Source organism: Paramormyrops kingsleyae, chromosome 11 (assembly GCF_048594095.1).
Source record: "Paramormyrops kingsleyae isolate MSU_618 chromosome 11, PKINGS_0.4, whole genome shotgun sequence".
Classification (NCBI taxonomy): Eukaryota; Metazoa; Chordata; class Actinopteri; order Osteoglossiformes; family Mormyridae; genus Paramormyrops; species Paramormyrops kingsleyae.
In genome coordinates, this window is record NC_132807.1 from 14,786,273 (window position 1) to 14,811,247 (window position 24,975).

At 40.9% G+C, this 24,975-nt stretch overlaps 1 protein-coding gene across 4 annotated transcripts in view; it reads left to right on the forward strand.

The window, feature by feature from the left end:
• lrp4 (low density lipoprotein receptor-related protein 4) overlaps nucleotides 1-24,975 on the forward strand; it is a 95,586-nt gene that overhangs the window by 45,826 nt on the left and 24,785 nt on the right. For all 4 annotated transcript variants that reach the window (XM_023806093.2, XM_072718109.1, XM_023806111.2 and 1 more), the window contains exons 3-11: nucleotides 6,905-7,021; nucleotides 9,538-9,651; nucleotides 11,748-11,864; nucleotides 15,597-15,725; nucleotides 18,123-18,242; nucleotides 18,366-18,491; nucleotides 19,276-19,401; nucleotides 19,651-19,785; nucleotides 24,539-24,664. In XM_023806093.2, coding sequence (XP_023661861.1) covers nucleotides 6,905-7,021; nucleotides 9,538-9,651; nucleotides 11,748-11,864; nucleotides 15,597-15,725; nucleotides 18,123-18,242; nucleotides 18,366-18,491; nucleotides 19,276-19,401; nucleotides 19,651-19,785; nucleotides 24,539-24,664 — 1,110 coding nt within the window. The remainder of the gene's footprint in view (nucleotides 1-6,904; nucleotides 7,022-9,537; nucleotides 9,652-11,747; nucleotides 11,865-15,596; nucleotides 15,726-18,122; nucleotides 18,243-18,365; nucleotides 18,492-19,275; nucleotides 19,402-19,650; nucleotides 19,786-24,538; nucleotides 24,665-24,975) is intronic.

Sequence of the window (24,975 nt, forward strand, 5' to 3'; positions counted from 1 at the left end):
CAATGGAGGTTTGTGGAGTTGGAAATATGCCACAGGGAACAAAAAGCAGCCGTTGCGTCTTGCTGGCGCTGTGCTCCCCCAGGACCTGGAATAACTACAGCAGCCGAATCCGGAGGGGAAAGATTATGTAGCAGCCCTTCACCTGGCAGATCAAAACCTGTGTTTTCAGCCTGCATGGCTCCTCCTCTGTATGTATACCTTCAAAAACACAAAGACCTTTACCGCAGTCAGTTTTATTGACAGCAGGAAGAATAGCTGTTCATAAATCACACACAACAGTTCGACTGAACTATTTCCAACAAATTTCTCTACGTGCACAGAATTCAGTCTCACAGATTGTATACTTTATAAAACTCACTAGGTCAATTTAAATTGAAGCTACAAAGTAGATGCTGACCTAGTTTACATTTTCAAGGGCATAAATAATAGTGGAGACTAAATTTTACCAAGATATAAAGAACTTTGAGTACCATCACTATTAATCAGCTTTTCCTTCATGAATTATATTTTCCATATACTATAAATTTCACTTATGTTTAAGAACCGGAGGTAGATATCTTTATTTCAGGCCTATGTATACTAGTTTAGTAGTTATAACATTTAAATGACTTGAGAGGTAAAACCATCATTTCACCTGAAAATCTTGACTGAAAAACTTTTAATTACTTGGTAATTTGGTGGGATTTCAGTAGCAGTTAAGTGATGTAGCATTGAACAGATACTGGGAGAGTGAGGCCTGATGTTCAGCTGGTTCCTACCCACTGGTCATGTTTCCGTGGCTCCCTCCTGTGAAGCTACAGAGGCCTGGAGTGTCAGCGGGCCATGAGAGTGAAATGAAATTCGCTGCCCCTGCAGAGTGGCTGGATGGGTAAGCCTGAGCCATTCGCCACGCTCCGAGCTCCAGGCTCTGCCCATCTCCTCATCACTCTCAGCTCTCTGTTCAGGAGCCTGGATGGAGACCAGCATGACAGTGCCATTATCTACCGTGCAGACCCCCTGCCGAGTTGAAAGGCTCAATCGCTGTAGCTGCTTTGGTATGGGGGAGGGATGATGGCGGGTGTTGTGTTTAGGTGAGGGGGGGGGGGGGGGGATTTATGAAGATGAAATGAAGTAGGTCTGGAAAGTGGAGGCACCCTTCTGTTGGTGCAGATGAAGCCTGGGAGTGGTACAGCTGCCGCTGCTTCTTCAGGGTCAGGTACCGGGGAGGGTCGCCTGGCTGAAAGTCACATTGCACCCATAATCCTCGCATTTTTTAGGGCCCAGCCAATCAAAATGCACCCACTGCCCACCAAGGTGCCGGGAAGCAATGTGACCTGAGAGCATCCCCCAGAAAGCAGATTATAAACACAGGGTGGGCCAAAAGTAGGTATATAGTTTTTATTTTACAAAGTAAAGGTTCTGTTTTACAAAGTGAATTTCTTTGTTCTTCAGTCAGATTCCCTGCTATCATTCTTAGAATATGTAAAAAAAAAAAAATCCTGGTTTTGCTTTGACAACAGCTTTCCGCAGTGTTGGATCGGATGACGTGGCAGCATTGGCTGGCCACCATGTTCGTTTGACATGACACCCATGGACAATACTGTAAAGTAAAAACTGTATACCTACTTTTAAAAATAACTTTGTAAAATAAAAATTTGACTTTGTAAAGCAAAAACTGTTTACCTCTATTTGGCCCACCCTGTACAGCTGGCCCTCTCCTTAGGGCAAGGACATTTTCCTGAGGCAGAGTCCAGAACACTTTTGTTTGAGGGAGTTTTGTCAGCTTGTTTAATTCTCACTTTCCTTCAGCAATTTGCATAACCCTTCCTACTGCTTCTGACTTTTTGGCAATATACCATGGTAAACTTGTACAGCGCCGCAAAACAAAAAGGACACCTCCTCCTCTATAAATATTTACTTCTCTATCTGTGTAACTGGAGGACAAATGTCCAAGGGAAAGAAGTGATTAACAAGGGAATAGAGCTGAAGATGAATTCATTTTGAAGTAGCCAGGACCCAGTGACACAGATCTTATTTTTTAAGATAAATGTTCTTTTAGAGATTTTGAAAATGAAAGCATTTTTCGGTTACCATGATAAACATCATTTCAGTTGGAGAAGGGTTGTCTTTTCAGTAACATGGATTCACAAAACTTTAGTTTTTCTTATAAAAAAATATATTACAAGGTTTTCTGTTTTGTATGCGTTGTATGCTAAGCAATCAAAATCTGCTGTGAAATGAGGTGGCTGATAACTGTACTATAAGGTGAAGAGATCAAAAACTCATGATTGGGCTACTTTCAAAGGCCATCTCTCCATCATTCCACTATGGAGTAAGAAATCGGTGTTATAATACATAGGTCTGAAGTTGCAATGAGTTCTTCCGAGTGCAGAAAGCTTAGGTAATTTACATGTTTTTAAGTAAATTTCGGTATGGCCATTTTCATCTTTGGGGGAATTCAGAGACAAGCTGCATATTTTTCCAATTATCCCAGGTTATTCTTCCTGGTGGTGTGCATTTCTGAATTTGAGGTAATACGAAGCCCTTCGTAAAACGCTTTCTGACGTTTTGCATGCCACAAGCAGCCTGTGAGAAATGAACCTCTTTAGCGATAAACTGGTCACGGTTCTGCTCTGTGGGTCAGCGCTTTTCATTCTGAAGGCTTAGAAGGTGTTTGAAAATTAACAGTGTCTGTTGTCACCATTGGTACTTGCAGTCAGGCCTCCACTGTGGACTCAGCAGCGTGTGCTGGACAAACGTCTGACGAGAAGCAGGCCGCTGCTCTGGGCTCATTAAGATTTCCTTTCCCTGACACCTCCTTCCACATGAGTTATAGGCCTTGCTGCAGAGCTGGACTCAATGGACACTGGGCAGGGAGCAAATGTGTGGGTACAGTCTGATCCATTTCAGCAAGTCAGGTCTCAGTAGGCCAGCACCGCAAACCTTCTCTCATTCCTGGAAAAGGGTTTTTGCCATTTGCAGGTTTTGGACAACACACTGAAACTCTTGAGGAAGTTGCATTGTTTTGATGCAAAATGTGTGTCTTTTTTTTTTTTTAAACTTGTGCAGCTTGTCAGTTGAGATTCAACGGTCATTTACGATGAAGACACATGATTTTTTTTTTTTTTACACTTAGTTTTTGCCTTATGTGGGAGAACTAGAATGCAGAGGGGAAGCCTTCTTGCACACAGGGGCTTTGCAGGCTGCACAGGACAAACTGATGCTGGATTTGAATCCTCACCCCTTGGTGTGGTGCAGCATGGCTGCCCCCTAAGCACTGCACATGTCTCATAAAGCCTTAATTCCAGCCAAATTTAACCATGAAGAGCTTAGTGGATATTTTTATCCTGACTTTTCTTATTGCACCAATTTTACATGCCTCCATATTTTGCTTTTTTGTATATTACTTTGTGTGCGACTGTGATAAGCCTTGTGAAAATGACTCTTGCTTATGCAGCCTCGTTCTTTAACTTGGAGAATTTGTCTATATTTCCTTTTATAGAAACCCAAATATTTGATGTGCTTTTCAATAGCAGATAGGGAACCTTTGCCCATATCTGCACAGAGCCTTCCAAGCTGAGGATGTGTAAAAACTGGGTTTGAGCAGCCGCTGACTCAAGTGTCTGTCTCCTGCAGTGAGCACCCTGCGAGTTTGTTGTGAAAATTAGAGCTAGCAGATATCTCCCAGCAATTTTTAAATTATATATAGTTCAACAGTGTTATCCTGTAAGTTATACCATTACAGTGATCCCCCGCTATATCGCGGTTCAGCAATCCCGCCCCATCACAGTTCTCTGCGTATCGCGTACCTTGGTTGTGGTCCGATTGTTGTGAGCAAACTTTTTGTGAACTTTTCATTTTGCTTTAAGCCCTAAGATTTAAGGCTTAAACTATATAAAAAAAAGTTAATTATGTTTATTAAAATGTTTATTTATATGGTCTTTCTATATCGCAGATTTTGACCTATCGCTGATGGGTCTGGAACGTAACTTCCGAAGTAGGCGAGGGATCACTGTATTATTTTGTGCTATATTAGTGATGAACATTCAGTTTAGAACAAATTACAGGAAATGCTGGAGAAAGCTTGTTGACAAATATTTTGACCCTCACATAATTGGCTTACTGCCTAAATATTTTGTGGCCCAGCTGTGGAGGAAGTCTTGATCCTGTGTGGAGATGGGTTTAACAAAAAAACAACAAGATGCCATTTTGACATGAGTACAAAAGGAAAAACCAGCATCAAGCTACTTAACGAACTCCAGCATGATTTATTGGGATCGAGGTGCATTTTTTTGGTGACTGAGGAAAAAAACAAAACTCAGATTGCTAATAATTCACAAGTGACAAGGAAACAAGCTCATTACCCGACTCACCCTGTCATGTGACATCCACGCCCCTCAAACCATTTGCCAGCTTACAATTAGAGCATCACAATCATTTCATTTGTGCTAGAAAGCAACGTGAACCAGGAGAAACTTGACAAGCCAAGGCACTATTTTCATGGACTCCAAAGTGCAGGTATTAGGGAGCATGAGGTCAGCTGCAGCTCTGCCAAGGATCCGGCTGTTACTGCTGTCGCTTCATTTATCCAGACATGGGCCGACGTGACCTGTTAGCGCAGTTGTTAGCTATCTGTAACGTCCATTGTGATAAAGTGTATCCATTCTGTTTCTGCACGCTATTTTACAGTTCTGAATGGTACCATTTTATGGGTTTCATGTACCTGAATGTGTTTTGACATGCCTCTCCTGTGATGGCTGAATGTGGGTGCAGGGCAATATTTCTGTTGAACTGGAATGTAATCACAGTAGATTGAGCCCTCAGCATTTAGCCTATCTTTCCTTCACACAACATTATTCTCACATCTCAGCCGTACTTAGATTTTTTAGACATTTCCAGCCACTTTTTGCTTCAGTGATAAGCTGCCCATAATCTGATCTGTTAGTACTATTATGTTTCATATAGAGCTCAGATTCGAAAGAGGGAAAAAAAAAAAACCTGATGACCCAACTTGGCTTGTCGTCAGCGTTAATAACTGAAAAAGCGGCAAGAGAACGATAAGGGAGCTGCAAATGTGTTACTGCACTTCTGGGGGATTGATGTTCCGGAGCTTCAAGCAGTTTTTCTGTGAATGTCGGGCGTGATTTGAGGAGTACAAAGTCATTTTGTGTATGCTGCTTTTTATGCTCGTCTTATCTTTCCTGAGGAATGCAAGCGTGTCTTTTGAAGATGGCTTCTTCCTGGAAACTGGTTTTACTAAGGTAGCTAGTTTATAAAATTCAGCTTTAAAATGCTTGAACAGATGCACACTTTGAACTCTGATTGGTCATTACTTCCAGCCGCATGATTCCAGTTGCATGCTTCCGCAGGATGTAATTTCAAAATGCTTAGTGACTTGAACAGTCCTGTAATAGTTGAATTTAGATTCAGCTGCTGAAGTGTTGATGGACCATAGAGAAGTCTGAGGTATGCCCAGGAAGATAACACTAGAAGGTTGTGCTGAGGCAGCACCTCCGCTCCAGTATAAATGGCGTGGGGCTGGCAGTTTTTGCATTCCTCAGTGTGGCAAACGGATAATCACAACTGTCATCAGCTGATAAAAAAATACATATCAAAAGAGCTCCAGTAGGCATTGCCTAAGCACCACTATCTTTGTAGATGCATCTGATATGGTGAAGTACCATGTGTGTTTAGTATGTGTTGATGTCTGTCAGCGAGTGCCTCCTTGTATTCTCTTGTGTATTCTCTATGTGCTGCAACCAAAGGGCTAGACTCTAGCTAAAGCCACAACAGTAGAAGCACTTGCAAAGTGACTACTTGAACACATTCTTCGAATGGCTCAGGGTGATCCATTTCACTTTTCTTGTTACTGACCTTCTGTTTTCATTCCCTTTTTCGGTTGTGACAAATGTGCTTAGTGTATCACGCTTTTACAAGCAACGTTTAATCGAATTTCATAAAGCATCCTGGCACTTGCGAAGCCGGCAGCTGTGAAGTGCCATGATGTGCGTTTCTGTGGTCACTTTTCACTTTTATCACTTTTAGAATTCTGGAATGTAAACAAAATCATGCATTACTGGTTCCTGTTCCTTACTATGCTACCTGCTTCACAGGCTCCACCCCCCACATTTTTGTGAAGTACATTTGAGCCAAATATAGTATGTCGAAGCTTATGATTTTTTCATTCATACATAGTTGTCATGTTGTTGTAAGTCAGTGACCTTGCACAGAAGCAAAACGGATGTTTTTTTTTTATTTTCATAAAAAAAAATTCATAACACAATTTCTTATCAAAGAAAGCGAGGCTTACATGAGTATCAGTCCAATGCTGGCTCAACAAATATGATGACGCCACAGGCATTAGCTTCAGGCTGGAGGGCTTCCACCCTAAGCATCACTGGGTAAGAAGGAAGCCAGCCCCCTTATCAAAAACACCCTGATGGTCACCCAGTGAATAGAGTGGAAACTTTGATCCTTGCATTCATATTGCCATGGAAACAGCCTAGTAATAATGTGGAGCTGTATTATTCCCTGGTAATGCCAGCCTCTGTTGTTGTTGCATCTTGATTATTCTGTCCCATTTTCCTGTATCTTCTGTTTCTTTGTATTCTGTGTTGATTGTCTCTCTTCTCTCGCTCATTGGGTTTTCAGGTTGCTAAAATTCTTGTGCGGTACTTCAGAGCCACCTCATGCAAGGCGGCAGCACAGTTTGTTTTGGCTGTCATTCCCCTGAAGACTGAGGCCAGAGCATTAGCACCCCAGACACATTTCTGGCCCAAAAGAGGCACTGCATTGATCAAGCTAATGCGCCCACTGCCGTGATGCGCTGGCCCATGCGACGCAGCACACCATGCATTTCTCATGCTGCATGTATATATGTGACCTGGGCCTGCTGGTGACGCTCCCTGTGCCTCTGTCCTCCCAGTGCTGCCCACCTGCTCACCACTGGACTTCCACTGTGACAATGGCAAGTGCATCCGCCGCTCCTGGGTGTGCGACGGGGACAACGACTGCGAGGATGACTCTGATGAGCACGACTGCCGTAAGTGCCCCCCCGTCCCTATGGGGACATATGTATATGTCTGCATATGGCACCAGTACACCCAAGGGTGGGTGTTTTTTCATTTGGGGCTCCTTACACAGCTCCCTGCATGAGATTAGGGACCTGAAGCAAGGCACCTGATATATGGGAATTTCGGACACAACCTTTCTACCTCTGTTTACAGACTTCCTCCCTTGCCTGCGGAAAGCTCCACAAGTGTTTGTGACCAAAATAGAGCCCAACTGGCCGTACAGAAGGCTTGCAGAGGTAGCACTAGGTATATAGGGCCATAATATTGGCTTTATCTTTCCCCACCGTATAAGCAGACGGTGTCATGCACTACTGCACACCGTCAATTCAGTGCCGTAGCTGAGGAGCTAGATCTGCTTTACACTTTATTCACCATGCTTGTCTATTTTTTTTTAATTACTGTGCATGTAAATTATGATTTTGGCAACCAAGAAGGATTCTTAGCCAGTGGGGAAGCCCTTTTTACTATGCATGCAGGGACAGCTCAAGGACCATTACAGGAGGTAGTATATCTGCTGCAGCTATTTAGTGTATTTATCTGTGCATTTATATATATACTCTCCAGGCACCCAGACACCATTAGAATGAATATGCAGCTGACTCATATATGTACACATATACTGTATATTATGTTCTGGCAATGTATCCTTTTCTCCTCCTTATTTGTCCTACAGGTGTGTAACCAGGCTGTATTAAATATCTGTGAAGATACTATTAAGTAGAGAGTCTTCTTGGTACATGTCTGCTTCCTCTAATAGCTTGTTGTGTATGTTCATAAGGGAGGTCTCCATGGGGGATCTGTCATCCGGCCCAAATTCGTTTCTCATCATTCGGATGTGCCTCTGTACCAGACACTTACTTGCTTTAGTCCTTCTGGGTTTGGTGCTAATGCACAGCTGGCATGACAGTGTTTGTCAGCATGGTGGGGGCCAAGCTGCAATGGCGTGTGTGACCCATATTTTAAGGTCCTGACACAGAAATGTTACTTACAGCCAGGTCTGCCTGGTGTGAGCCTGCGGTAAATATTTAATTTTTATGCCTTGTAACCTTTCCCCCTCTCTTTAATAATTCTTGTGCATGTTTTCTATAATTTAAAGGGCAGGAAAGGAACTGTAGATCTGTAAAATATTTGGTTTGATTGTGCACATCAGGAAAAAGGAGAATGGGATTTAAAACATTCTTTGCAAACAGTTATTCTACGGGTTATGTAGAAACATAAACTATGTATGAGTGCATTGTTGTGCTTGTCTTCTCAGTGTTTGAGAGAGTTTTATTTATCCTAGCACTGTGTGAGATGCAGTTTTGCGCTTTTGTTTACTTGCACATTAATTTAAAAAAGAATCTCTTAATAGCCATCACTTACAGTACTTTTAGGCGTAATGTGTCCTGCAGGCTAATCGCTTCATGTGATCTTTCATCAGTGTTTGCTCTCGTGACTGATATTCTGCTGGGCTACAATTTGACATTTCTTCTTATAAGGGAATACATGGGGGAAATGTGGAAAAATGCAGTGCAGCATTGAATGTATTATGTATGCAGATGTACAAGCATGGCACTCGCTGAGTCAGAACACATCATTCTCTAAATGTTGTGGTGGAGCTCTGCTTTGTTCAGTACATTACAGAGTCAGCGGGCACCTAGCACGGTGTGACAGCCATGCACCAGAGTGAAGCACATAAATTTGGTCTCACTTGCCTCTGATTGGAGAAACAGATGCGGGAATTTTATTATGAAGTGCAGCTGAAATAAAATTAAATTTATCCTGTGGCTCTAGGGAGCTTTCTGTCATAATTCTAAGTGGAGAAAATGGTACCTTCAATAAAGCATCACAGCTCTTGATTAGATAACATATTACAGCATATAGTGATAGAAATATTTCATCAATAAGCAAAAAAGCTTATTTTTCTGTATATTTTTCTGCGATTGATAGTACATGATTTTGAAATATGCTTTCATGTGAAGTATGCTGTTGAAAATGCTTTTTGAGTGGAATGAAGAGAAATAATAAATATTTAATGACAGCCCACTTTCAGTAATTTTATTTCTGTTTGGTTTAAAAAGCATCATGTTTCAGTTTAAGTACTAGCCTTGTAAGATATTGATTACAGCCTAAGAGTGAATGCCATCATATTTATTTTTGCTGGCAACACTTTGCTTTCAGCACCACATTATTTTCTGCTCAAAAAGTGGCATCTGTCAAGGCATTAATGGGATCTGTAAAAGCTCACACGTGCATTCTGATATATAAATGACATCATAATTGAAATTCCTTCAGACACCATCAAAACAGTTTGTCAGTAAATTCTTTAGAGCCATTACGTGTCCTGAACGATATACAAGGGCAAGGTCATCAGCTTGCTGCTGCTGCTCCCGCCAGATCCTTATTTATTGTCCTGTCTACTTCTCTACCTACTTTTTTTTTTTCCTTTTGAGAGCAATAATTGATTCTGTTCTGTGGTTTGGTGTCTCCCTCTCCCTTTGTACAGCGCCCAGGGAGTGTGAGGAGGATGAGTTCCACTGTCAGAATGGCTACTGCATTCGCAGCCTTTGGCACTGTGACGGTGACAACGACTGCGGAGACAACAGTGATGAGCAGTGCGGTAAGTTTTTTTTTACATTCTCTATCTGGACATACGCAGTCTTGTTCTGTCTCACTGTACAATTTTCATTCTTTGCTGAAGATCAAAACATCTGCTGTCAAGGCCACATCTGAGTCTGTAACTAGTAGTGGCATTTAAGAATCCCACTGGAAATTGATTCAAGGGTTCCCACAGCGTTCTTTGAAATTTTGTGCAAACAAGGTTGGCCATCTGACCATGGTGTGAGCTCAAACGTGAGGTTAATAGGGTAAATGCCTTTCTCCCTTATAGAGGTGTTCCAGACACTGGGTGACTGACACCTTCAAGACATCTGTTATGTTTCTTTACCATGTTTCTACGGTCTTGCTTGTGTGTTTTATTCTACTCTAACGGAGATCATAATTATAGACAAAGTGAAAATCAATGTTCATTGACGTGTTTGTTTCCGAATTTTCTCTTTGACTGTATCCTTCATGCTACACTGTGTATCTTGTTTATTTGGCTGAGACCCATCGGTTCTTAAGGTCTTTTTTAACAGCCATTGTTCGATGCCACTCCCACTTACCTGTTTTAGATCTATTTTCTCTAACTAACTTGGCTCAGTGTCTTAATTGTTGACCTTAAATGATTACTTCCACTCCCATTGCATAGAGAGAAACCTTAGAAGTGTCATGACCCACTCAAAAAAACAAAAATCTTTTACACTGAAGAATATGGCCTGGCCTTGTGCTTAACCAGAATCCTACCATTCCTGCTTAAGCTACACGTTTAGTTTCAGTGGAGACTCCCATGTGATTACTCCAGACCACGAGCAAGTAGAGCAGGTGGGCCAGCTGCTTCAGGGTATTCCATTAGTAGTGAGGACATTCAGGCTCTGCTATAAAATTCTCTGTGCTGGTTCAGTGCCATTGCTCTTAAGCCCCTTTTATGATTTCTTCAGAGGCCACACAGGCCCTTTTTAGATTACTCCCAAGGTTAAATGCTCCTGCCTCCATTTGCTAATGGGGTCTTTGCTAATTTGGCTGATTTGCAGGAAGTCTAGTGGAGCTTTCACTAAGCTCGAAATGCAGGGGAAAACCACATCTTTACCTAAGTGAGGCCAGTTAATTTATACATTGTTTTTCCACATAAAATATTATCGCTGCAACATCTAATCGATAATGTTGATAATAATAGGTAATGAAAATAGTTGACAACAAATTGTCATCGATTAATTGCATTTTTGCATTTGTAAAAATTGTGTATAATGACATCACCACCTTGCCGCATTAACATTGGTGTGAAGCATGAACCTAGTTCATGCTTCTCTCTTATTGTGTGCTACCATAATGGTATGTGCATGGTTGTGCATACACTACATTTGTTATAAATCATTAGCAAGTTAAATATGGCAGAGACAGCGGATCTTTGTTTCTATGCCACTTTGTCACTTTAAATAGAGATTCTGTACACTGTGACTTAAAAATACCGTTTAAATCAGGGTTATTCAAATCACGGTCCTTGAGGTCTGAGCACTGCTGGGTTTCCAGCCTTCCTTTACCTGTGAGCCAGGTGTGAAGCCTCTGACCAATTAGTAATTGTTAAACTAACTACCTGGGAGAACTGAAAACAAGGCCTGGATTTCGAGGTCCAGATTTGAAGAGCCCTGGTTTAAATAAAGCATTTGCACTTTTCTTAAAACCCTGTCCTTTTGCGCAACTAATTGATTAGTTGATCACCTGATCAAATGATTAATCAATTATCAAAAGAATGTTTTTGCTGCCCTAAAAATACATTGTAGTATTAATTGCAGAACAGGAAAGCTTTTGCAGAAATCTCTGAAGTCGGTTATTTTGAGGAAAAAATATTTTTAATAAAGAAGTCGCATACTCACATGAGAATCTCATGACAGCATATATCCTCTGATGAGAAGTTTCCAGCTAAACACCCCACAGACATAGCACAGATGATGCTTACACTGTCCAGCAGTCTGTGCCAGAAGACAAGGGCAACATCAGAGGGATTCCAGTATGTTAAATAGGTGCCAAAGTGTCTTCTGGGAGCAGGCTGATCATAGGAAGTGGTGGCTGGGATGTACTGACCACCCCGAATATCTGCTTTTCTCCACTTTGTTCCAGACATGAGGAAATGTTCCGACAAAGAGTTTCGTTGTACTGACGGCAGCTGTATTGCCGAGCACTGGTACTGTGACGGCGACACAGACTGCAAGGACGGCTCCGATGAGGAGAACTGCCGTGAGTCACGTCTGCCCAGAGCGGCACTGCACTTCCACATGATACAAAATGTGTAGCAGATCTAAAATAAAAAATAAAAATAATGATTTAATAATAATATAATAAGAATACTAATCCAAGAATAGGCAGTATAATGGCAGCAGTGGTTGGCTGGAAAAGTGAATGCCTGGCATGCATAAGCTAATGAGGAGTCCTACCATGCCCTGTGTCCTTTTGACTCTCCCATGAAACTGGCCAATCAGGCTGCTGCACTGAGACTGCTGAATTGGGGCCTGTTGTAACAGCATGGTTGTCCTCCCACCGGCACTCCAGTCTCGCTCGGTCTCTTGCGAAAGCCCTGGGTATTACTGTCGCCGAGTGGAGATCAGCGCACTGCAAAGCTGTGAGGGGAAAATCCTTTCATGTCATTATCTGTCCCGAAGAATGCCAGTGTTAAAACTTGAATTATGAGTTATGAGCTGTTCAGCTAAAGCTGCTAATTTATGGCTCTCATGCTCGATTGTTAAATAATGAAGTTTCTCTCCTGTTACTTCGCCAGAACCCGATACACTGATTTCTTTGATTTGCTTTAAATAGACTGCCTGGAGACACTGAATGCAATTAACAGTGTAATATTTGTTGCAGTCTCTTACATCTGAGATTGATTAGGGTTTTGGCAACATGTTTTTCATACTTAAAATCTACTTTTTCTGAAGTGTTTTTTTGGAGAATTTGTATGGGAATGATCCGAGATTGTGATTACAACTATCTGAGCTATAGTTGTGACTTTTACCCATAAGAATTAGGGTTACAGCCCATGCACATCTCACATTATCTGACATTAACATTTCCTTTTCACAATTATCAAATTCCTATAAAGAAAGGATAAAGCTTGAGGGGACCAATGATCATAAAGGAATTTGATTCTTTGGAAGTGGAATTTAACACTATCAGCTAACTGACATCTGAGATATACGCATTTCAACAAAACATTTTGGCTTATTATCCTCTTGTCTCCTGAATTGCAGCCAAAGTCTGCGATGGTATCTTACCTTCTGCTTGCATGATGCATGCCCACACAGCTCATCTTTGTATTTTTTTTTAAATATATGTCCTCCTTGAAACAAAAAGTTTCAGAATACAGTAAATCGATACGGCAGAGCAATAAAATGCTGCATAGTATAATTTTTTTCGCCAGACCTTTTCTAGGCTGATGTGTCATGCAACAGAAAAGAGGTATCCAGAGATTACATGGTGCAATAGTAAGAGTGCCCATCTAGTGTCAATTATGATACCAAAGGGACGTCCGGTATTGCATAATGTGCATGCGACCACAAAGATGGAATCCCAAGGCATGAAGACTGTCTGGATATACTGGACTATATGTAAAAGTAGGGTTAGGGGAGCTTTTGGGCTTTCGGATGTTCATCACAAAAAGATGAATGAAAAGTAACCCCAATCTCTGACTACTGAAAGTTCGTCCTCTGTAAAAACTTTTTTTTTCTAAAAGACATCAAAGCTCCTCTCTGATGCTGTCAGCTGGCTAATGGCAGAGCTTTCATCTGTGTAGATAAATGCCCCGGTTGCAAATGGAAAGGATTGATGGGGAATTTTGTACTTGACAGTTCATCACTTGGGGGTGAGGAGTGGGTGGATGATCATGTCGGATCATCATCCGAATGGATATGCGACAGCCAATGTGTGCGGTTATGACTGACCGCTGCTTTTTATGGTGGTCTACATTTTGCCAGATGTTATCATTATTGCACTTTTCTTTTGATTGTATCTGTGCTTCAGGAGGTTTTAATTTTTTTTTTTTTGGGGGGGGGGGGGGTAGCTTGGGTGAAACGTGGTACAGACACTCCTCGCTTAACAACCTACCTGTTTAATGACCACTGGACTCATGACTCTCTGACCAGTCGGGATTGTACGCTGTAGAAACATCAATGCGGCGACTTGGCATCAAGTATCTCATCTCGCGGCATCCTTTCTCAGTCTCGTTCCCGCAGTCGGTCAGTATTCACACCACTAGCATTCGCAAACTCCAAGACTGCATATTTTTATGTACGCATTTTTATACACAGTAATGTGTAATGCATGTTATGCAAATTAAAACAGTTTTCAGGTGGTAGTTTCCTTTAGACTTTTTCTTTATTCAGAATAAATAAAAAAGATTACCTGTATTTACAGTAGTCAAACCTCAGTAATGTATATTAGAGCTGATTTCCATTATTTATTACAGTATGAAGTACACTACCGGAATATACTAAAAATGTTATAAATGGTGGAAAAGTGACATTAAAACAATATCTAAAGATGGTTGGCACAAACCCACTACCAGTATATTATGCTTGAAATATCAGTAAAGAGGTGACTCCTCGCTGATCGGAATGGAACTCGGTCATTAAGTGAGGAGTGTTACATCCAGGTTTCATCCCAGAAGTGAGGACATAAGGCAATCTGGACGTTTCTTGATCATTATAAGGTATAGGTCAAATATAAGAGACAACATAAGATACAATATCACACACATTTAAGTAAGCCTCTGTAGTGGCAGTGCTTGGTTAGTTTTGGTTCTTGCCGCATGCCACAGATGTGGTTAAATACGTCCGCTAACGTCCAATATGTCTGCTTCAGATGTCTCTCAATTACTTTTATTACGGCTCCTATGGGACCTTGAATGTAAGTACAACTGGACATTACTCGATAGGACATGTCGATGGGTGGCTGTAGTCACGTAGACCATCAATTAAATTACATTCCCCTATGATTTGTGATAGGATCTATCGATATATAAATAGTAGGAGTGTTTCATTTGCTATAAAACCATATATAAATATGTACTCGACCAAACATACAAATCTGCAGATGAAGTATGAAGGTTTTCTTGGCAGACCGCAGAACAGATCCCCTGCATTATTTTATGCATTGCATCACCTTCTCATTTCTATATTTGACATTGGTAGCACTTCAAAAGTGAGGCAGGTGTGCATTATAGTCTTGATCCTGCCTTTGTGGTTTTGTTCTGTTCTGCTGAGGGTGTGTACAGCGTGGAACTTTTGAACTTCTATGGATATGCTCACTATTCAGTGAATGCTGGTGAAAAGCAGAGGGCATGGAAGATAAATATTCAGTTTCAAAGCCACTCTTTTGAATGAGTGAATAGACATGAAAGAGTAAAGCTTGCAGTATATATGAGATTTTTTGCAACCTTATGGTTGTTTTCATAGTCCTTACTGTGTACTTTTCATAAAGGCAGCAGGTGCTTCATACAAATAATAAAGAACATATCAAACCTTAATAATAAAAATGATCACATGACAATAAATGCCTTAATACCTTTAATTATCATCAAAAGCCATGGGATTGTAACATCGCTTGGAATACCTAACATCTGTTTTGCGGCTTATTTATATATGAATGTCGCATAGATGGTTGCTAAAATTCACAACAGCTGTCATAGAGTCGTGTCAGCGGAAAGAGTAAAAAGAGTAATATTTATAATAACCGTCCATTCTTTACAATGCATTCACAGGTTTGGATTTAACATATCCTTACAGAACAGTAATTTTTGTAATCTGTATATTTATAAGTTTTCATTTTTCTCTCAAATTATGAAATGCATGTCCAGGGTCACCAATTTTGTACAACTGGAAAATCTTTGCTGTGTGGCCTCAGTGTAGCATCTGTGATCTGTTACTCGTGTTTCTTTCAGTCGACATTGAAATAATTTGGTAAATATGTTCTCTGTAGCCTCTGATGTGATGGCGGCCACATGCAGCATGGAAGAATTTCAGTGCTCCTACGGCCGCTGCATCCTGGACATCTACCACTGCGACGGAGACGACGACTGTGGGGACTGGTCTGATGAGTCGGACTGCTGTAAGGGCCATATCCAGCTGTATCTCTCTCTGCATGGGTTTGTGCGTGATGTAGGTCTGAATGATGTTTTTAATCTGAAGCAAGATCCATGAGCACGGTCCAAGTTATCTGATCCCAAAAATCCCCGTCACGCTCTCCCCTCTGATCTCAGCTTCTTATCTCATCCTCGTTTCTTTAACCTCGGTGCTCTCCCTTCTCCGTTTTCCCTTGAACGCACAGCTGCACAGGAGAAAAGTCATCTCGACTGAATAGACAGCGACATCCCTTCATCATTCTGCATTTTTAACTGTGATCACCCCATTCCCTGGATCTGAGGCTCTCATTAAACTAGGAGATATTTTTTCAATCAGAAGAAACTGGTGTTTTGAAGCAGTTTTCAACACAGTCATAAGAAAAATCGCTAGGTTAATCGGTGACCTCAGAGAGTAAACACTGTGGCTCTCTTACTGAACCTGGGTTGATGGTTTCATAGCGTGTTGATGCCTGCGCCTTAGGCAGTTACAGCGAATGGAAGTTTATTTATTTTTATCAACACAATCCTAATAATACTTATATTACTGGCTTATAGGTTATTCAATTAATTTATTTCCATATAAAACCAGACATCACGCATTACAGCAAAAGGATAACTTTAAATATTAAAAGTAGGATTGAAACTATGGCTGAACAATATGGAAAAACACACATTGTGGTATTTTTAAATTTTACAATAAATATGAAAATTTACCTAAAACGAGCTGTAGCCAAATATAACATCTTACCGATAGTGAACAATAGTGTCTGATTTTACTGGAAAAGGCAAGTCAGTAGTTCATATTCTCACCAAAAATCTCTACTAGCAGAGTGACAATAACATAATTCACAGAACATGGATTTTAGTACCTTTTGTAACAGCCATGACAGCATAAATGTACATATAAAATGAACAGCAGTGTTTTCAGATTCTCTAACTTGTTGCTGCAGGTTGTGCAAACAGACCCAAAGCAGTGCCGCCGAATCACTTGCTTTTGCTCAGTGTCCATCTGTGGGATGCAAAATATTTCCTTGTTGCGAAAGTCAAATGTCTTCTAGTGATCAGGTTTTGTTTGCTTGCTCACCTCACTTATTTTTGTTACATTTCTCAGAAATGCACCACATAATGAGTGAGCAAGGACAAAAGTGATTGATTGGCTTAGAAAGATTATTAATGTATGAAAAAATTACAGCTAATTATATTGCTGGCAAATAATTCAAATAGCTCATTTATCTTTTTTTTTCCTGATTATGTACACGCCTTCAAATATTCGACAATGCATACTCATCCCTAGTCTGTATAGAGCCTGTGGAAGACTGCAGTCTGATAACATCACTGGCCATCAGTTAGTTACAGGATGGCATCTTCCTGGAATCTAGCTGCCTTTGACGGAGAATATATCCCCCTGCCTAAATTGCTGCATTATATGGGGCGTCAAACACAATGGAGTTATGATCTAAAAACAGTCCTCAAGCAGCTTGTAGTGGCTTTAGAGTTCACCTTCATACAAGAATGTTGTCATCAGTGCTATCTAGTATCATCTTGGAAGGATTTTTTTTTTATTTTGTTTTTGCAAGTAATCACTTGTGCAGGGCTATATTAAACATAGTGTAGGAGGATGAGTGAAATGTCACACTCAAAATGAAGTGTTTTATAAATTAGATTATAATGTAGAACCATAAAGAAAATAAACATTCCAGCGAATGCTCCACCCTTCGCAAATCTCACCCCACAATGATTTTTTTTTTTTCTTAACCTGAGCTTCTGACACGTTTTTCCCCTCACTCATCTTTTGGAAATCTGAGAGAGGTTCAAAGCTAAGCAAACAGCCCTGAACAATATGGCAAAAGAACATTCCAGTCTTGACTCATCTTCAGATGACATTCTTCAGCCATTCTCTTGTGTCAAAGACACTATCAAGGCTTCTTTGTTTAATTCAGGAATGTCTACTTGGCTGAGTCATACACATAATGAAATATCTTCATCAGTCTGGGCTCTTTGGTCTGTAAATTAGTTGAGTCAGTGTGATAGGCAGGGTTTTAGCTGATAAGTCTAGCTGGGCAGATTGAAGAATGACGTAATGCCTACCTTTTAATGTGGGTAGCGAGGCACCTGTTGTTTTGCCTCTCGAAATCAGATAAATAGCGGTGTTTTTTTCTGTGAGCAGGTGTGAATGGAGATTATATTTGTGTCTCCCACTCTCTTACCCATCTCATCCAGTATCTTCCATTTCTTTAGTTCAGTATTAATAGGCTTGACATGACATGACCATTTGACAGGAACCAAGTGTAGTGACTCCCGGTGGCCCTTCATCGCCTGATGTTTAGCATGATAAGTGCGTGAGGTACCGTCCATTAAGTTTGTAGTTTCCCTCTGCATTACAGCTTCCCACCAGCCCTGCCGTTCTGTGGAGTTCATGTGCAGCAGTGGTATGTGCATCAACGCGGGCTGGCGATGCGACGGCGAGTTTGACTGCGATGACCAGTCTGACGAGAAGAACTGCAGTGAGTGTTTATCTGCCATCACTTGCTTGCCAGAACGAGTTGGTCACGACCCAGCATTGTTCACCAGGAAAAGTGTGTGCGTCTCTGTGCGGGTGAACACTCACACCGTTTGATCTCCTTTAGCCACCTCCATGTGCACCGCCGAACAGTTCCGCTGCGCGTCCGGCCGCTGTGTCCGGTTGTCATGGCGATGCGATGGTGAAAATGACTGCTCGGACGGCAGCGACGAGGATGGCTGTGAGAAAACAGGTAAAGGAGGTGTTGAGCCACAACACACTACTGAACATCACATATTCATGTCTCCAGCACTTTCACCAGGAAGCTCTCTGCTGTTTGTGTATGATGGTCTTTGATAAGCCAAGTGCATAAAGTAACTTGACAGTGTCCATTAATTTAATAATTAAAGGAAAAACAATACAGTCATAATACTGATTATTCTGCCATAGCTTCATGTTGTGTTTATTTGTCAAAATGGGAATCAATTTCTTACAGGATATTTACAGTGGGCACAGTCAGTCCTGTGCATGGCCTTAGTCTGGTCTATATCCTGTGCATGGCCTCAGGGTGGTCTATATCCTGTGCGTGGCCTCAGGCCGGTCTATATCCTGTGCTTGGCCTCAGGCCGGTCTATATCCTGTTCGTGTCCTCAGGCCGGTCTATATCCTGTGCATGGCCTCAGGCTGGTCTATATCTTGTGCGTGGCCTCAGGCCGGTCTATATCCTGTGCGTGGCCTCAGGCCGGTCTATATCCTGTGCGTGGCCTCAGGCCGGTCTATATCCTGTGCGTGGCCTCAGGCCGGTCTATATCCTGTGCGTGGCCTCAGGCTGGTCTATATTCTCTGCATGGCTGCAGGGCAGAGTTAAAACCATATAACATTCAGCCCAATGTATAGCCTTTGGTTAATGGCAGCCCCACCAGTGTCAGTTTAGAGGGCATTTGAATTAGCAGTGTTCACATGAAAATGCAGCTCTTTGGAATATGTGCTGACCTTTTGCATTAACATTTTGGCTCCCCTGGACACGCTGGTTGCAGAAAACCCGCCTTGTGCCCCTGACCAGTTCCTGTGTGGAAACGGTCGCTGCATCGGCCTGCGAAAGGTGTGCAATGAGGTCAGCGACTGTGGGGATGGCACAGATGAGCACCCTATGCAGGAATGCGGTGAGTCTGACCCACAACCCTTTCAGCATGCCAGTCAGCGTGGAAGCCACATGAAACTGCATGTTTGCACGCCTCCGAGTCAGAGCTGGTATGTCACTCAGCATAGATTTCAGAAAATAAATTTGGTCAGGGAACTCCCTGATTTGTCACAGATATGTGACAGAAAATATGGACTAGAGTCTCATGCAAAATGTGAAGTACACCGTAAGCCAATATCTGACCCTCCTGTATATGTCTTCTGGCCCCCAGGTCCAAGGTCCAGTGATGAGAACTGCAGCGTGAACAATGGTGGCTGTTCTCAGAAGTGCCGCATGACTCGCGGCATGGTCCAGTGCACCTGCCACACAGGCTACAGGCTGGCTGAGGATGGGAGGAGCTGCCAAGGTGAGCAGCGCCAGGGCGAGCAGCGCCGGGGCTGCATGCAAACACGCCAATCAGCTGCATTCATCAGTAGTGCTTTGGATCTTGTATCCCTGATATGTGGTATATTGTTTGTGAGACTTTTTTGAGTTTCTCATAATTCTACATTTGGCTTGTCTGCCAGCTGTACTAAAAGCAGCCTAACAAACTAGGAATACATTATGAGTCATGGATTTCACATGATCTATGACTAAATATTACTTAAGAGATGCATTCTTTGCCTGGAAGTGTTACTTTTTTTTTAGCACATCTGAGGCTCTTAAGCAGATGACCTGTTTTTTCTGTGATTAGGGAGGGATGTTTTTTATCTAGCCTCCCTCTCTCTGTAGTTGCTGCATGACAGATATCTGACCAAACCGGCTCTCAGTCCCACAGTATATCTAGTTTACCTTAAAGGCAGATCCTAGCTGTGCATTTATTTCTCACAGGAATTGTCCTAATCAGAGGAGTTCTGACATAGGCCACTTTGCCACCGCACCAGATACCGTATTTTTGGGCAATAGTACGGTACTTCAAGGTGTTGGTTTTCCACTGCCGTAAAAACTGGTGCTGGCACCGAATGACATCACAATGCGAGGCAGGACATTTTGTACTGAGTCCTAAAAATGGCTGCAGTGTATTATAGGGATGGACGATGTGTGATATTGATACCAAAGTTGCATGTTATGGACATGCAATTTTAACATCACTAGTCAGCTAGATTGAGATCAGGCTTTTTCTTACCTTTAATTCTGTATGGACATTATAGCACAGGGAATTTAAGTTTTGCTGAAACATTTTTACTCTGTCATGGGGAAAAATAACTTTTTGCAAAACTAGTTTTGCAATATTAATTATTATTCCTTTTTCAAGATTATCTAGTATATGTTTAAAAATCAGTTTAAAGTTTACCTTTGCTGCTTTTTGAATGAGTGCTGATTGCGTTCTCCAAGACAATCACAATCATTTTTAGCCATGATGTTTAAATCACTCATATACGGGTTTCAGAGTTAATTTATGTTTCCTTTTTTGTTTTATAAATACCCTAATTTATATTGGGGTACAATACATTGCAATACTTGAAAATCTTCCAATTACTATTATAATTATTATATAAAACCTTATTTCTTGTCATGCCATGGTGATCTTGTTGTATCTGTTCTTCTGACCAGATCACAATTAAAGCTTTGTTGACTTCATTTGTTCATGCAGGAATTACCATTACTTTCTTTCATTTTTATTTATAGTTGGTTTCTGAGTTTGCAACTTTGTTCAAGACAGCAGTTGTATTGTGCTTCAGAACCTGTCTTTTTGCATAACCAATTGACAAAGAAAGTCCCACCCCAAAGTACCATAGTACCAAAAAAGTCCCATAGCTAGTTTGGCACTTTTGATACTGGAACTTCTTGTACTGGAACTCAATGTAGAAAGTGCCAAAAGTACTGTACCAAAATGATGGTACTTGATGCAGTGGAAAAGCGCCTATAGTTTTTTCTTGTATTTGTCTCTGACTGCAGAACAAATAGCATGCTTCCTTTTAGCTCACATCCTTGACTTACACTGAAGCTCTCCGCTGCTATTCTAGTTTGTATTCTCTTTAGGCTGCCTCCAGAATTTTCTGTGTGTAATTGTATTCCCTGGATTTCAGGGAATACATATGATTTCAGCACTGATCCGCTGCCTCCATAGAGTCCTTGGTATGTAAGGAGATAACTCAACTCAAAAACCGTTTGAACAATCTTTTTCAAACCTTGGACGGGCAGTGTAGGACATGCTAAAACTGATTAAATTCCGAGACCACAAAACTGAAGCAGTACTGCATAGTGATGGCAAAAAAAGGGTGTATTTGGCACTTGATCCCCTTAAAACTGTAACTCAAAAGGCTTTTGACAAATCTTTTTCAAACTCTGCAAATGTATTGTTTGGGAGCCGATCTGGAAGTCATTAAATTTCGAGACAGATTGCCCCAAAACTGAAGTGACGCCATTTAGTGGCATCAAAGGGAAGGGTGAAAGCAGATGACATTTGACTTTGTGAATGTGATAAGCCTAAAGTATTTGATTGATCTTATTGCTGTTTCACAAAAACATTATATGAAGATCTACAACTGGTTTCATTTTCAGACAAATTGGCCCAAACATTTAGCAGCAGCATTGTGTGGTATCAAAGGAGGAAAACTGCAACTGTAGAAGACACTTTGTCTTATGAACACAATAACTCTAAAAAAAGTATTGTTCAGACACATGGTAGGAGTGACTACTTTTGAGATGGAGCTCCCCAAAATTGAAACAGCGCTACATATTGATAGCCAAAATAGGCTAGTTTCTGACATTTGATCCCGTTAGCATGATAACTCAAAAAGTATTTGAAAGATCATTTTCAACCTTTACAGTCATGTTATGAGGTTTAAGATCTGGACCTGATCAAATTTTGAGACAAATTGCACCAACATTGAAGTAGCGCCTCATAATGATAGCAGAGAGAAGGCTAGCTGAGACACTTGATTGTCAGCATGAAAAGTTCAAAACCCAAAAATTATTTGGCCAAACTTTTCCGGCACATTGTATGAGTGAAGATCTGGATTTTGAGAAATTCTGAAACGAATTGCACAAAAATTGAAGCAATGGTGTTTAGCGATAACAAAAAGAAGCATGAGATAATAGGTCTTTGTGAAAAGGGTCAATGTAATTGTCATTATTTACTCTACTTACCCTATTTGATCTTTGATGGCACTTATTACCACTTCACAAAAACATATGGATGAAAATCTACACCTAAAAATGTACACTTGATCACACCTAAAATTGTAGCTGCAATGAGAGGACAAAATTGGAACTGTCAGCAGAGCGCTGCTGAGAGCGAAAACTTAGCCTGCAGTCGCCATCTTGTAAACATAGATCTTCCATGGATCTATATCCTATTGATCGTTGTACAGGTGAGTAATTTTAAAACTGTGGGGCGCAAGATTATTTTTGAACTATACTGTAATAAAGTTTATATTGATTTTTGGTCACTAGCTTCACCATTTGGCAAATATTTTCCATAACAGTCATGTAGCCGGTCATTAAAATATATGGCAGGGAACTAAGCGAAATTAATTGTGGGAGAGTTTAGTTTGTCACTTTTATTTAGTGACATGGGGAGAGCATGTAAGGTAGGCTTACAATAATATTTTCTTTAGACTGAGGTATTTTCATTTGCAGAAATTTATCACACAAAGTGCTCCAGGGTCGTTGGATAAATAACATGCAATCAAATACGTGTGTGTGTGTGTGTGTGTTTGGGTTTGGGTTTGTATAGATCACATTTGAGGACCAAATTGTCCCCAAAGTGTAGTAAAACCTGAAATTTCCCTACTTTTGGGGAAATGTTTTGAGGTCCCCATTTGGATAACCTCAGTTTTATAAAAATCTGTGAATGCAATCAAAAAAGTAAAAATGCCAAAAGTCTTGTATTTGGGTTGGTTACTTATGGTTAAGGTTAGGGATGGGTAGAGGTTAAGGGTGTCATGATTGGAATTATGGTTTTTTGAGTAGAAATCAATGGACGGTTCCTGTTTAGATAAGAAGACCAACTTGTGTGTGTGTGTGTGTGTGTGTGTGTGTGTGTATGTGTCTAAAGGATACTCAGATTAACCATGTTTAACCATTCAAAACATGAGTTCAGTAATCAATGGAGATAATCACTCGTTCGCCAATATAACTTGTTGCTTTGTGGGTAAGGAATTGGTATACTCTAAGTGAAAGAGCTAAGAGTTAAAAAGACTTTGATTTGTAAATACTGTTCTTGTATATAGTAGCTAATCCCTTGTATATACTGTAAATAATAAAATTTTTGTTGGTTTTTTTTTGCCATCAATCCTATATGTTGCAGTCGCCTCGTATTGAAAAATGAAGGCTGTGTCCCATTTCACACCAAAATGAGACACGATTAATTTCCTTATCGCACTGTGTGATGATGAGCTCGATTTAAGTATTTTGTGAGCAAGTTAAACTAAAGCGCAATTTAGAATTGCACAGACAGCTCTCGTAGCTCGACAGATAGCACATTTTGCTAACAATGCTGAGCTTGGGAATTCAAAGTACATAAATTTGACCTTTTCCCTCTATCTTTAAACCTTTCTGGATAAAAGCACCAGTTCAATATAAATGAGTAACAAGTATATTGTGTACATGAAGAAGAAAAAAACTGCCCCCAGCCCTTCCAGGGCTCAGTATATACCATTACTGGATCTGTTACAGTTCATATTATATCGCAGAAAATTATATTCATAGTGCAAAAGAGAAATAAACAGAATACAAATATTTAACATATAAGAATAATAATTAAATTTACATTCTCAAACATGGACAATAAGACACGTACAAAGCAATACCATATTGGTGGGAAAAGATTTTGCAAATCATATAAGTGGGATAGATGAGTAAGTATGCTTTCATATCACAACAAGGACTCAGAGCATTCAGGTAAAAACACATTAATTAACTTTCACATTGTTGATGATCCATTCAGTACTTCTAGAAATTTAAGAAGTTGGTCTGTGTGGGATGCGTACAGATTAGATAGCCAGACCAAATGACAGGGCTGTCTGGGGAATACAATGCTGTTGTTTATGACGGCACCAAATCTAATTTTATTTGAAAATGTTAGAGACTGATCCCTATTTGCTGATTTAATGTAAGATAACATATGGGAATGCTGACCCCTCTATGCTCTCTCCACCACCCTCTCGCTGCAGACATGGATGAGTGTGCAGAGGAAGGCTACTGCAGCCAGGGCTGTAGCAACACGGAAGGGGGCTTCCAGTGCTGGTGTGTGCAAGGCTATGAGCTCAGGCCTGACAAGCGAAGCTGTAAGGCTTTGGGTAAGTTGGAGAGTAGCACGCACAGGGATTTCAGCCTTCTTTATGCATGGTGTCTTTGGCTGTCGTGTTTTACATTGTATTTTATTAGTGTTCCACCATGGGTTCCACCCAAACGTTTTGTGTTATGCCATCATCATTGTGTGATTTCAAAATCTACTGATTCATGGCCACACCCCCCATTGGTGTTACCTATACTAGTTAGTAAGACCCAATAGAAAACAGCAAGGTGATTGGAACAGTTCTTAAAAAACATATACTCAAAACATGAAACAAAATATACCTGTGTACCTATTAGCTACCTGTTAGCTAAC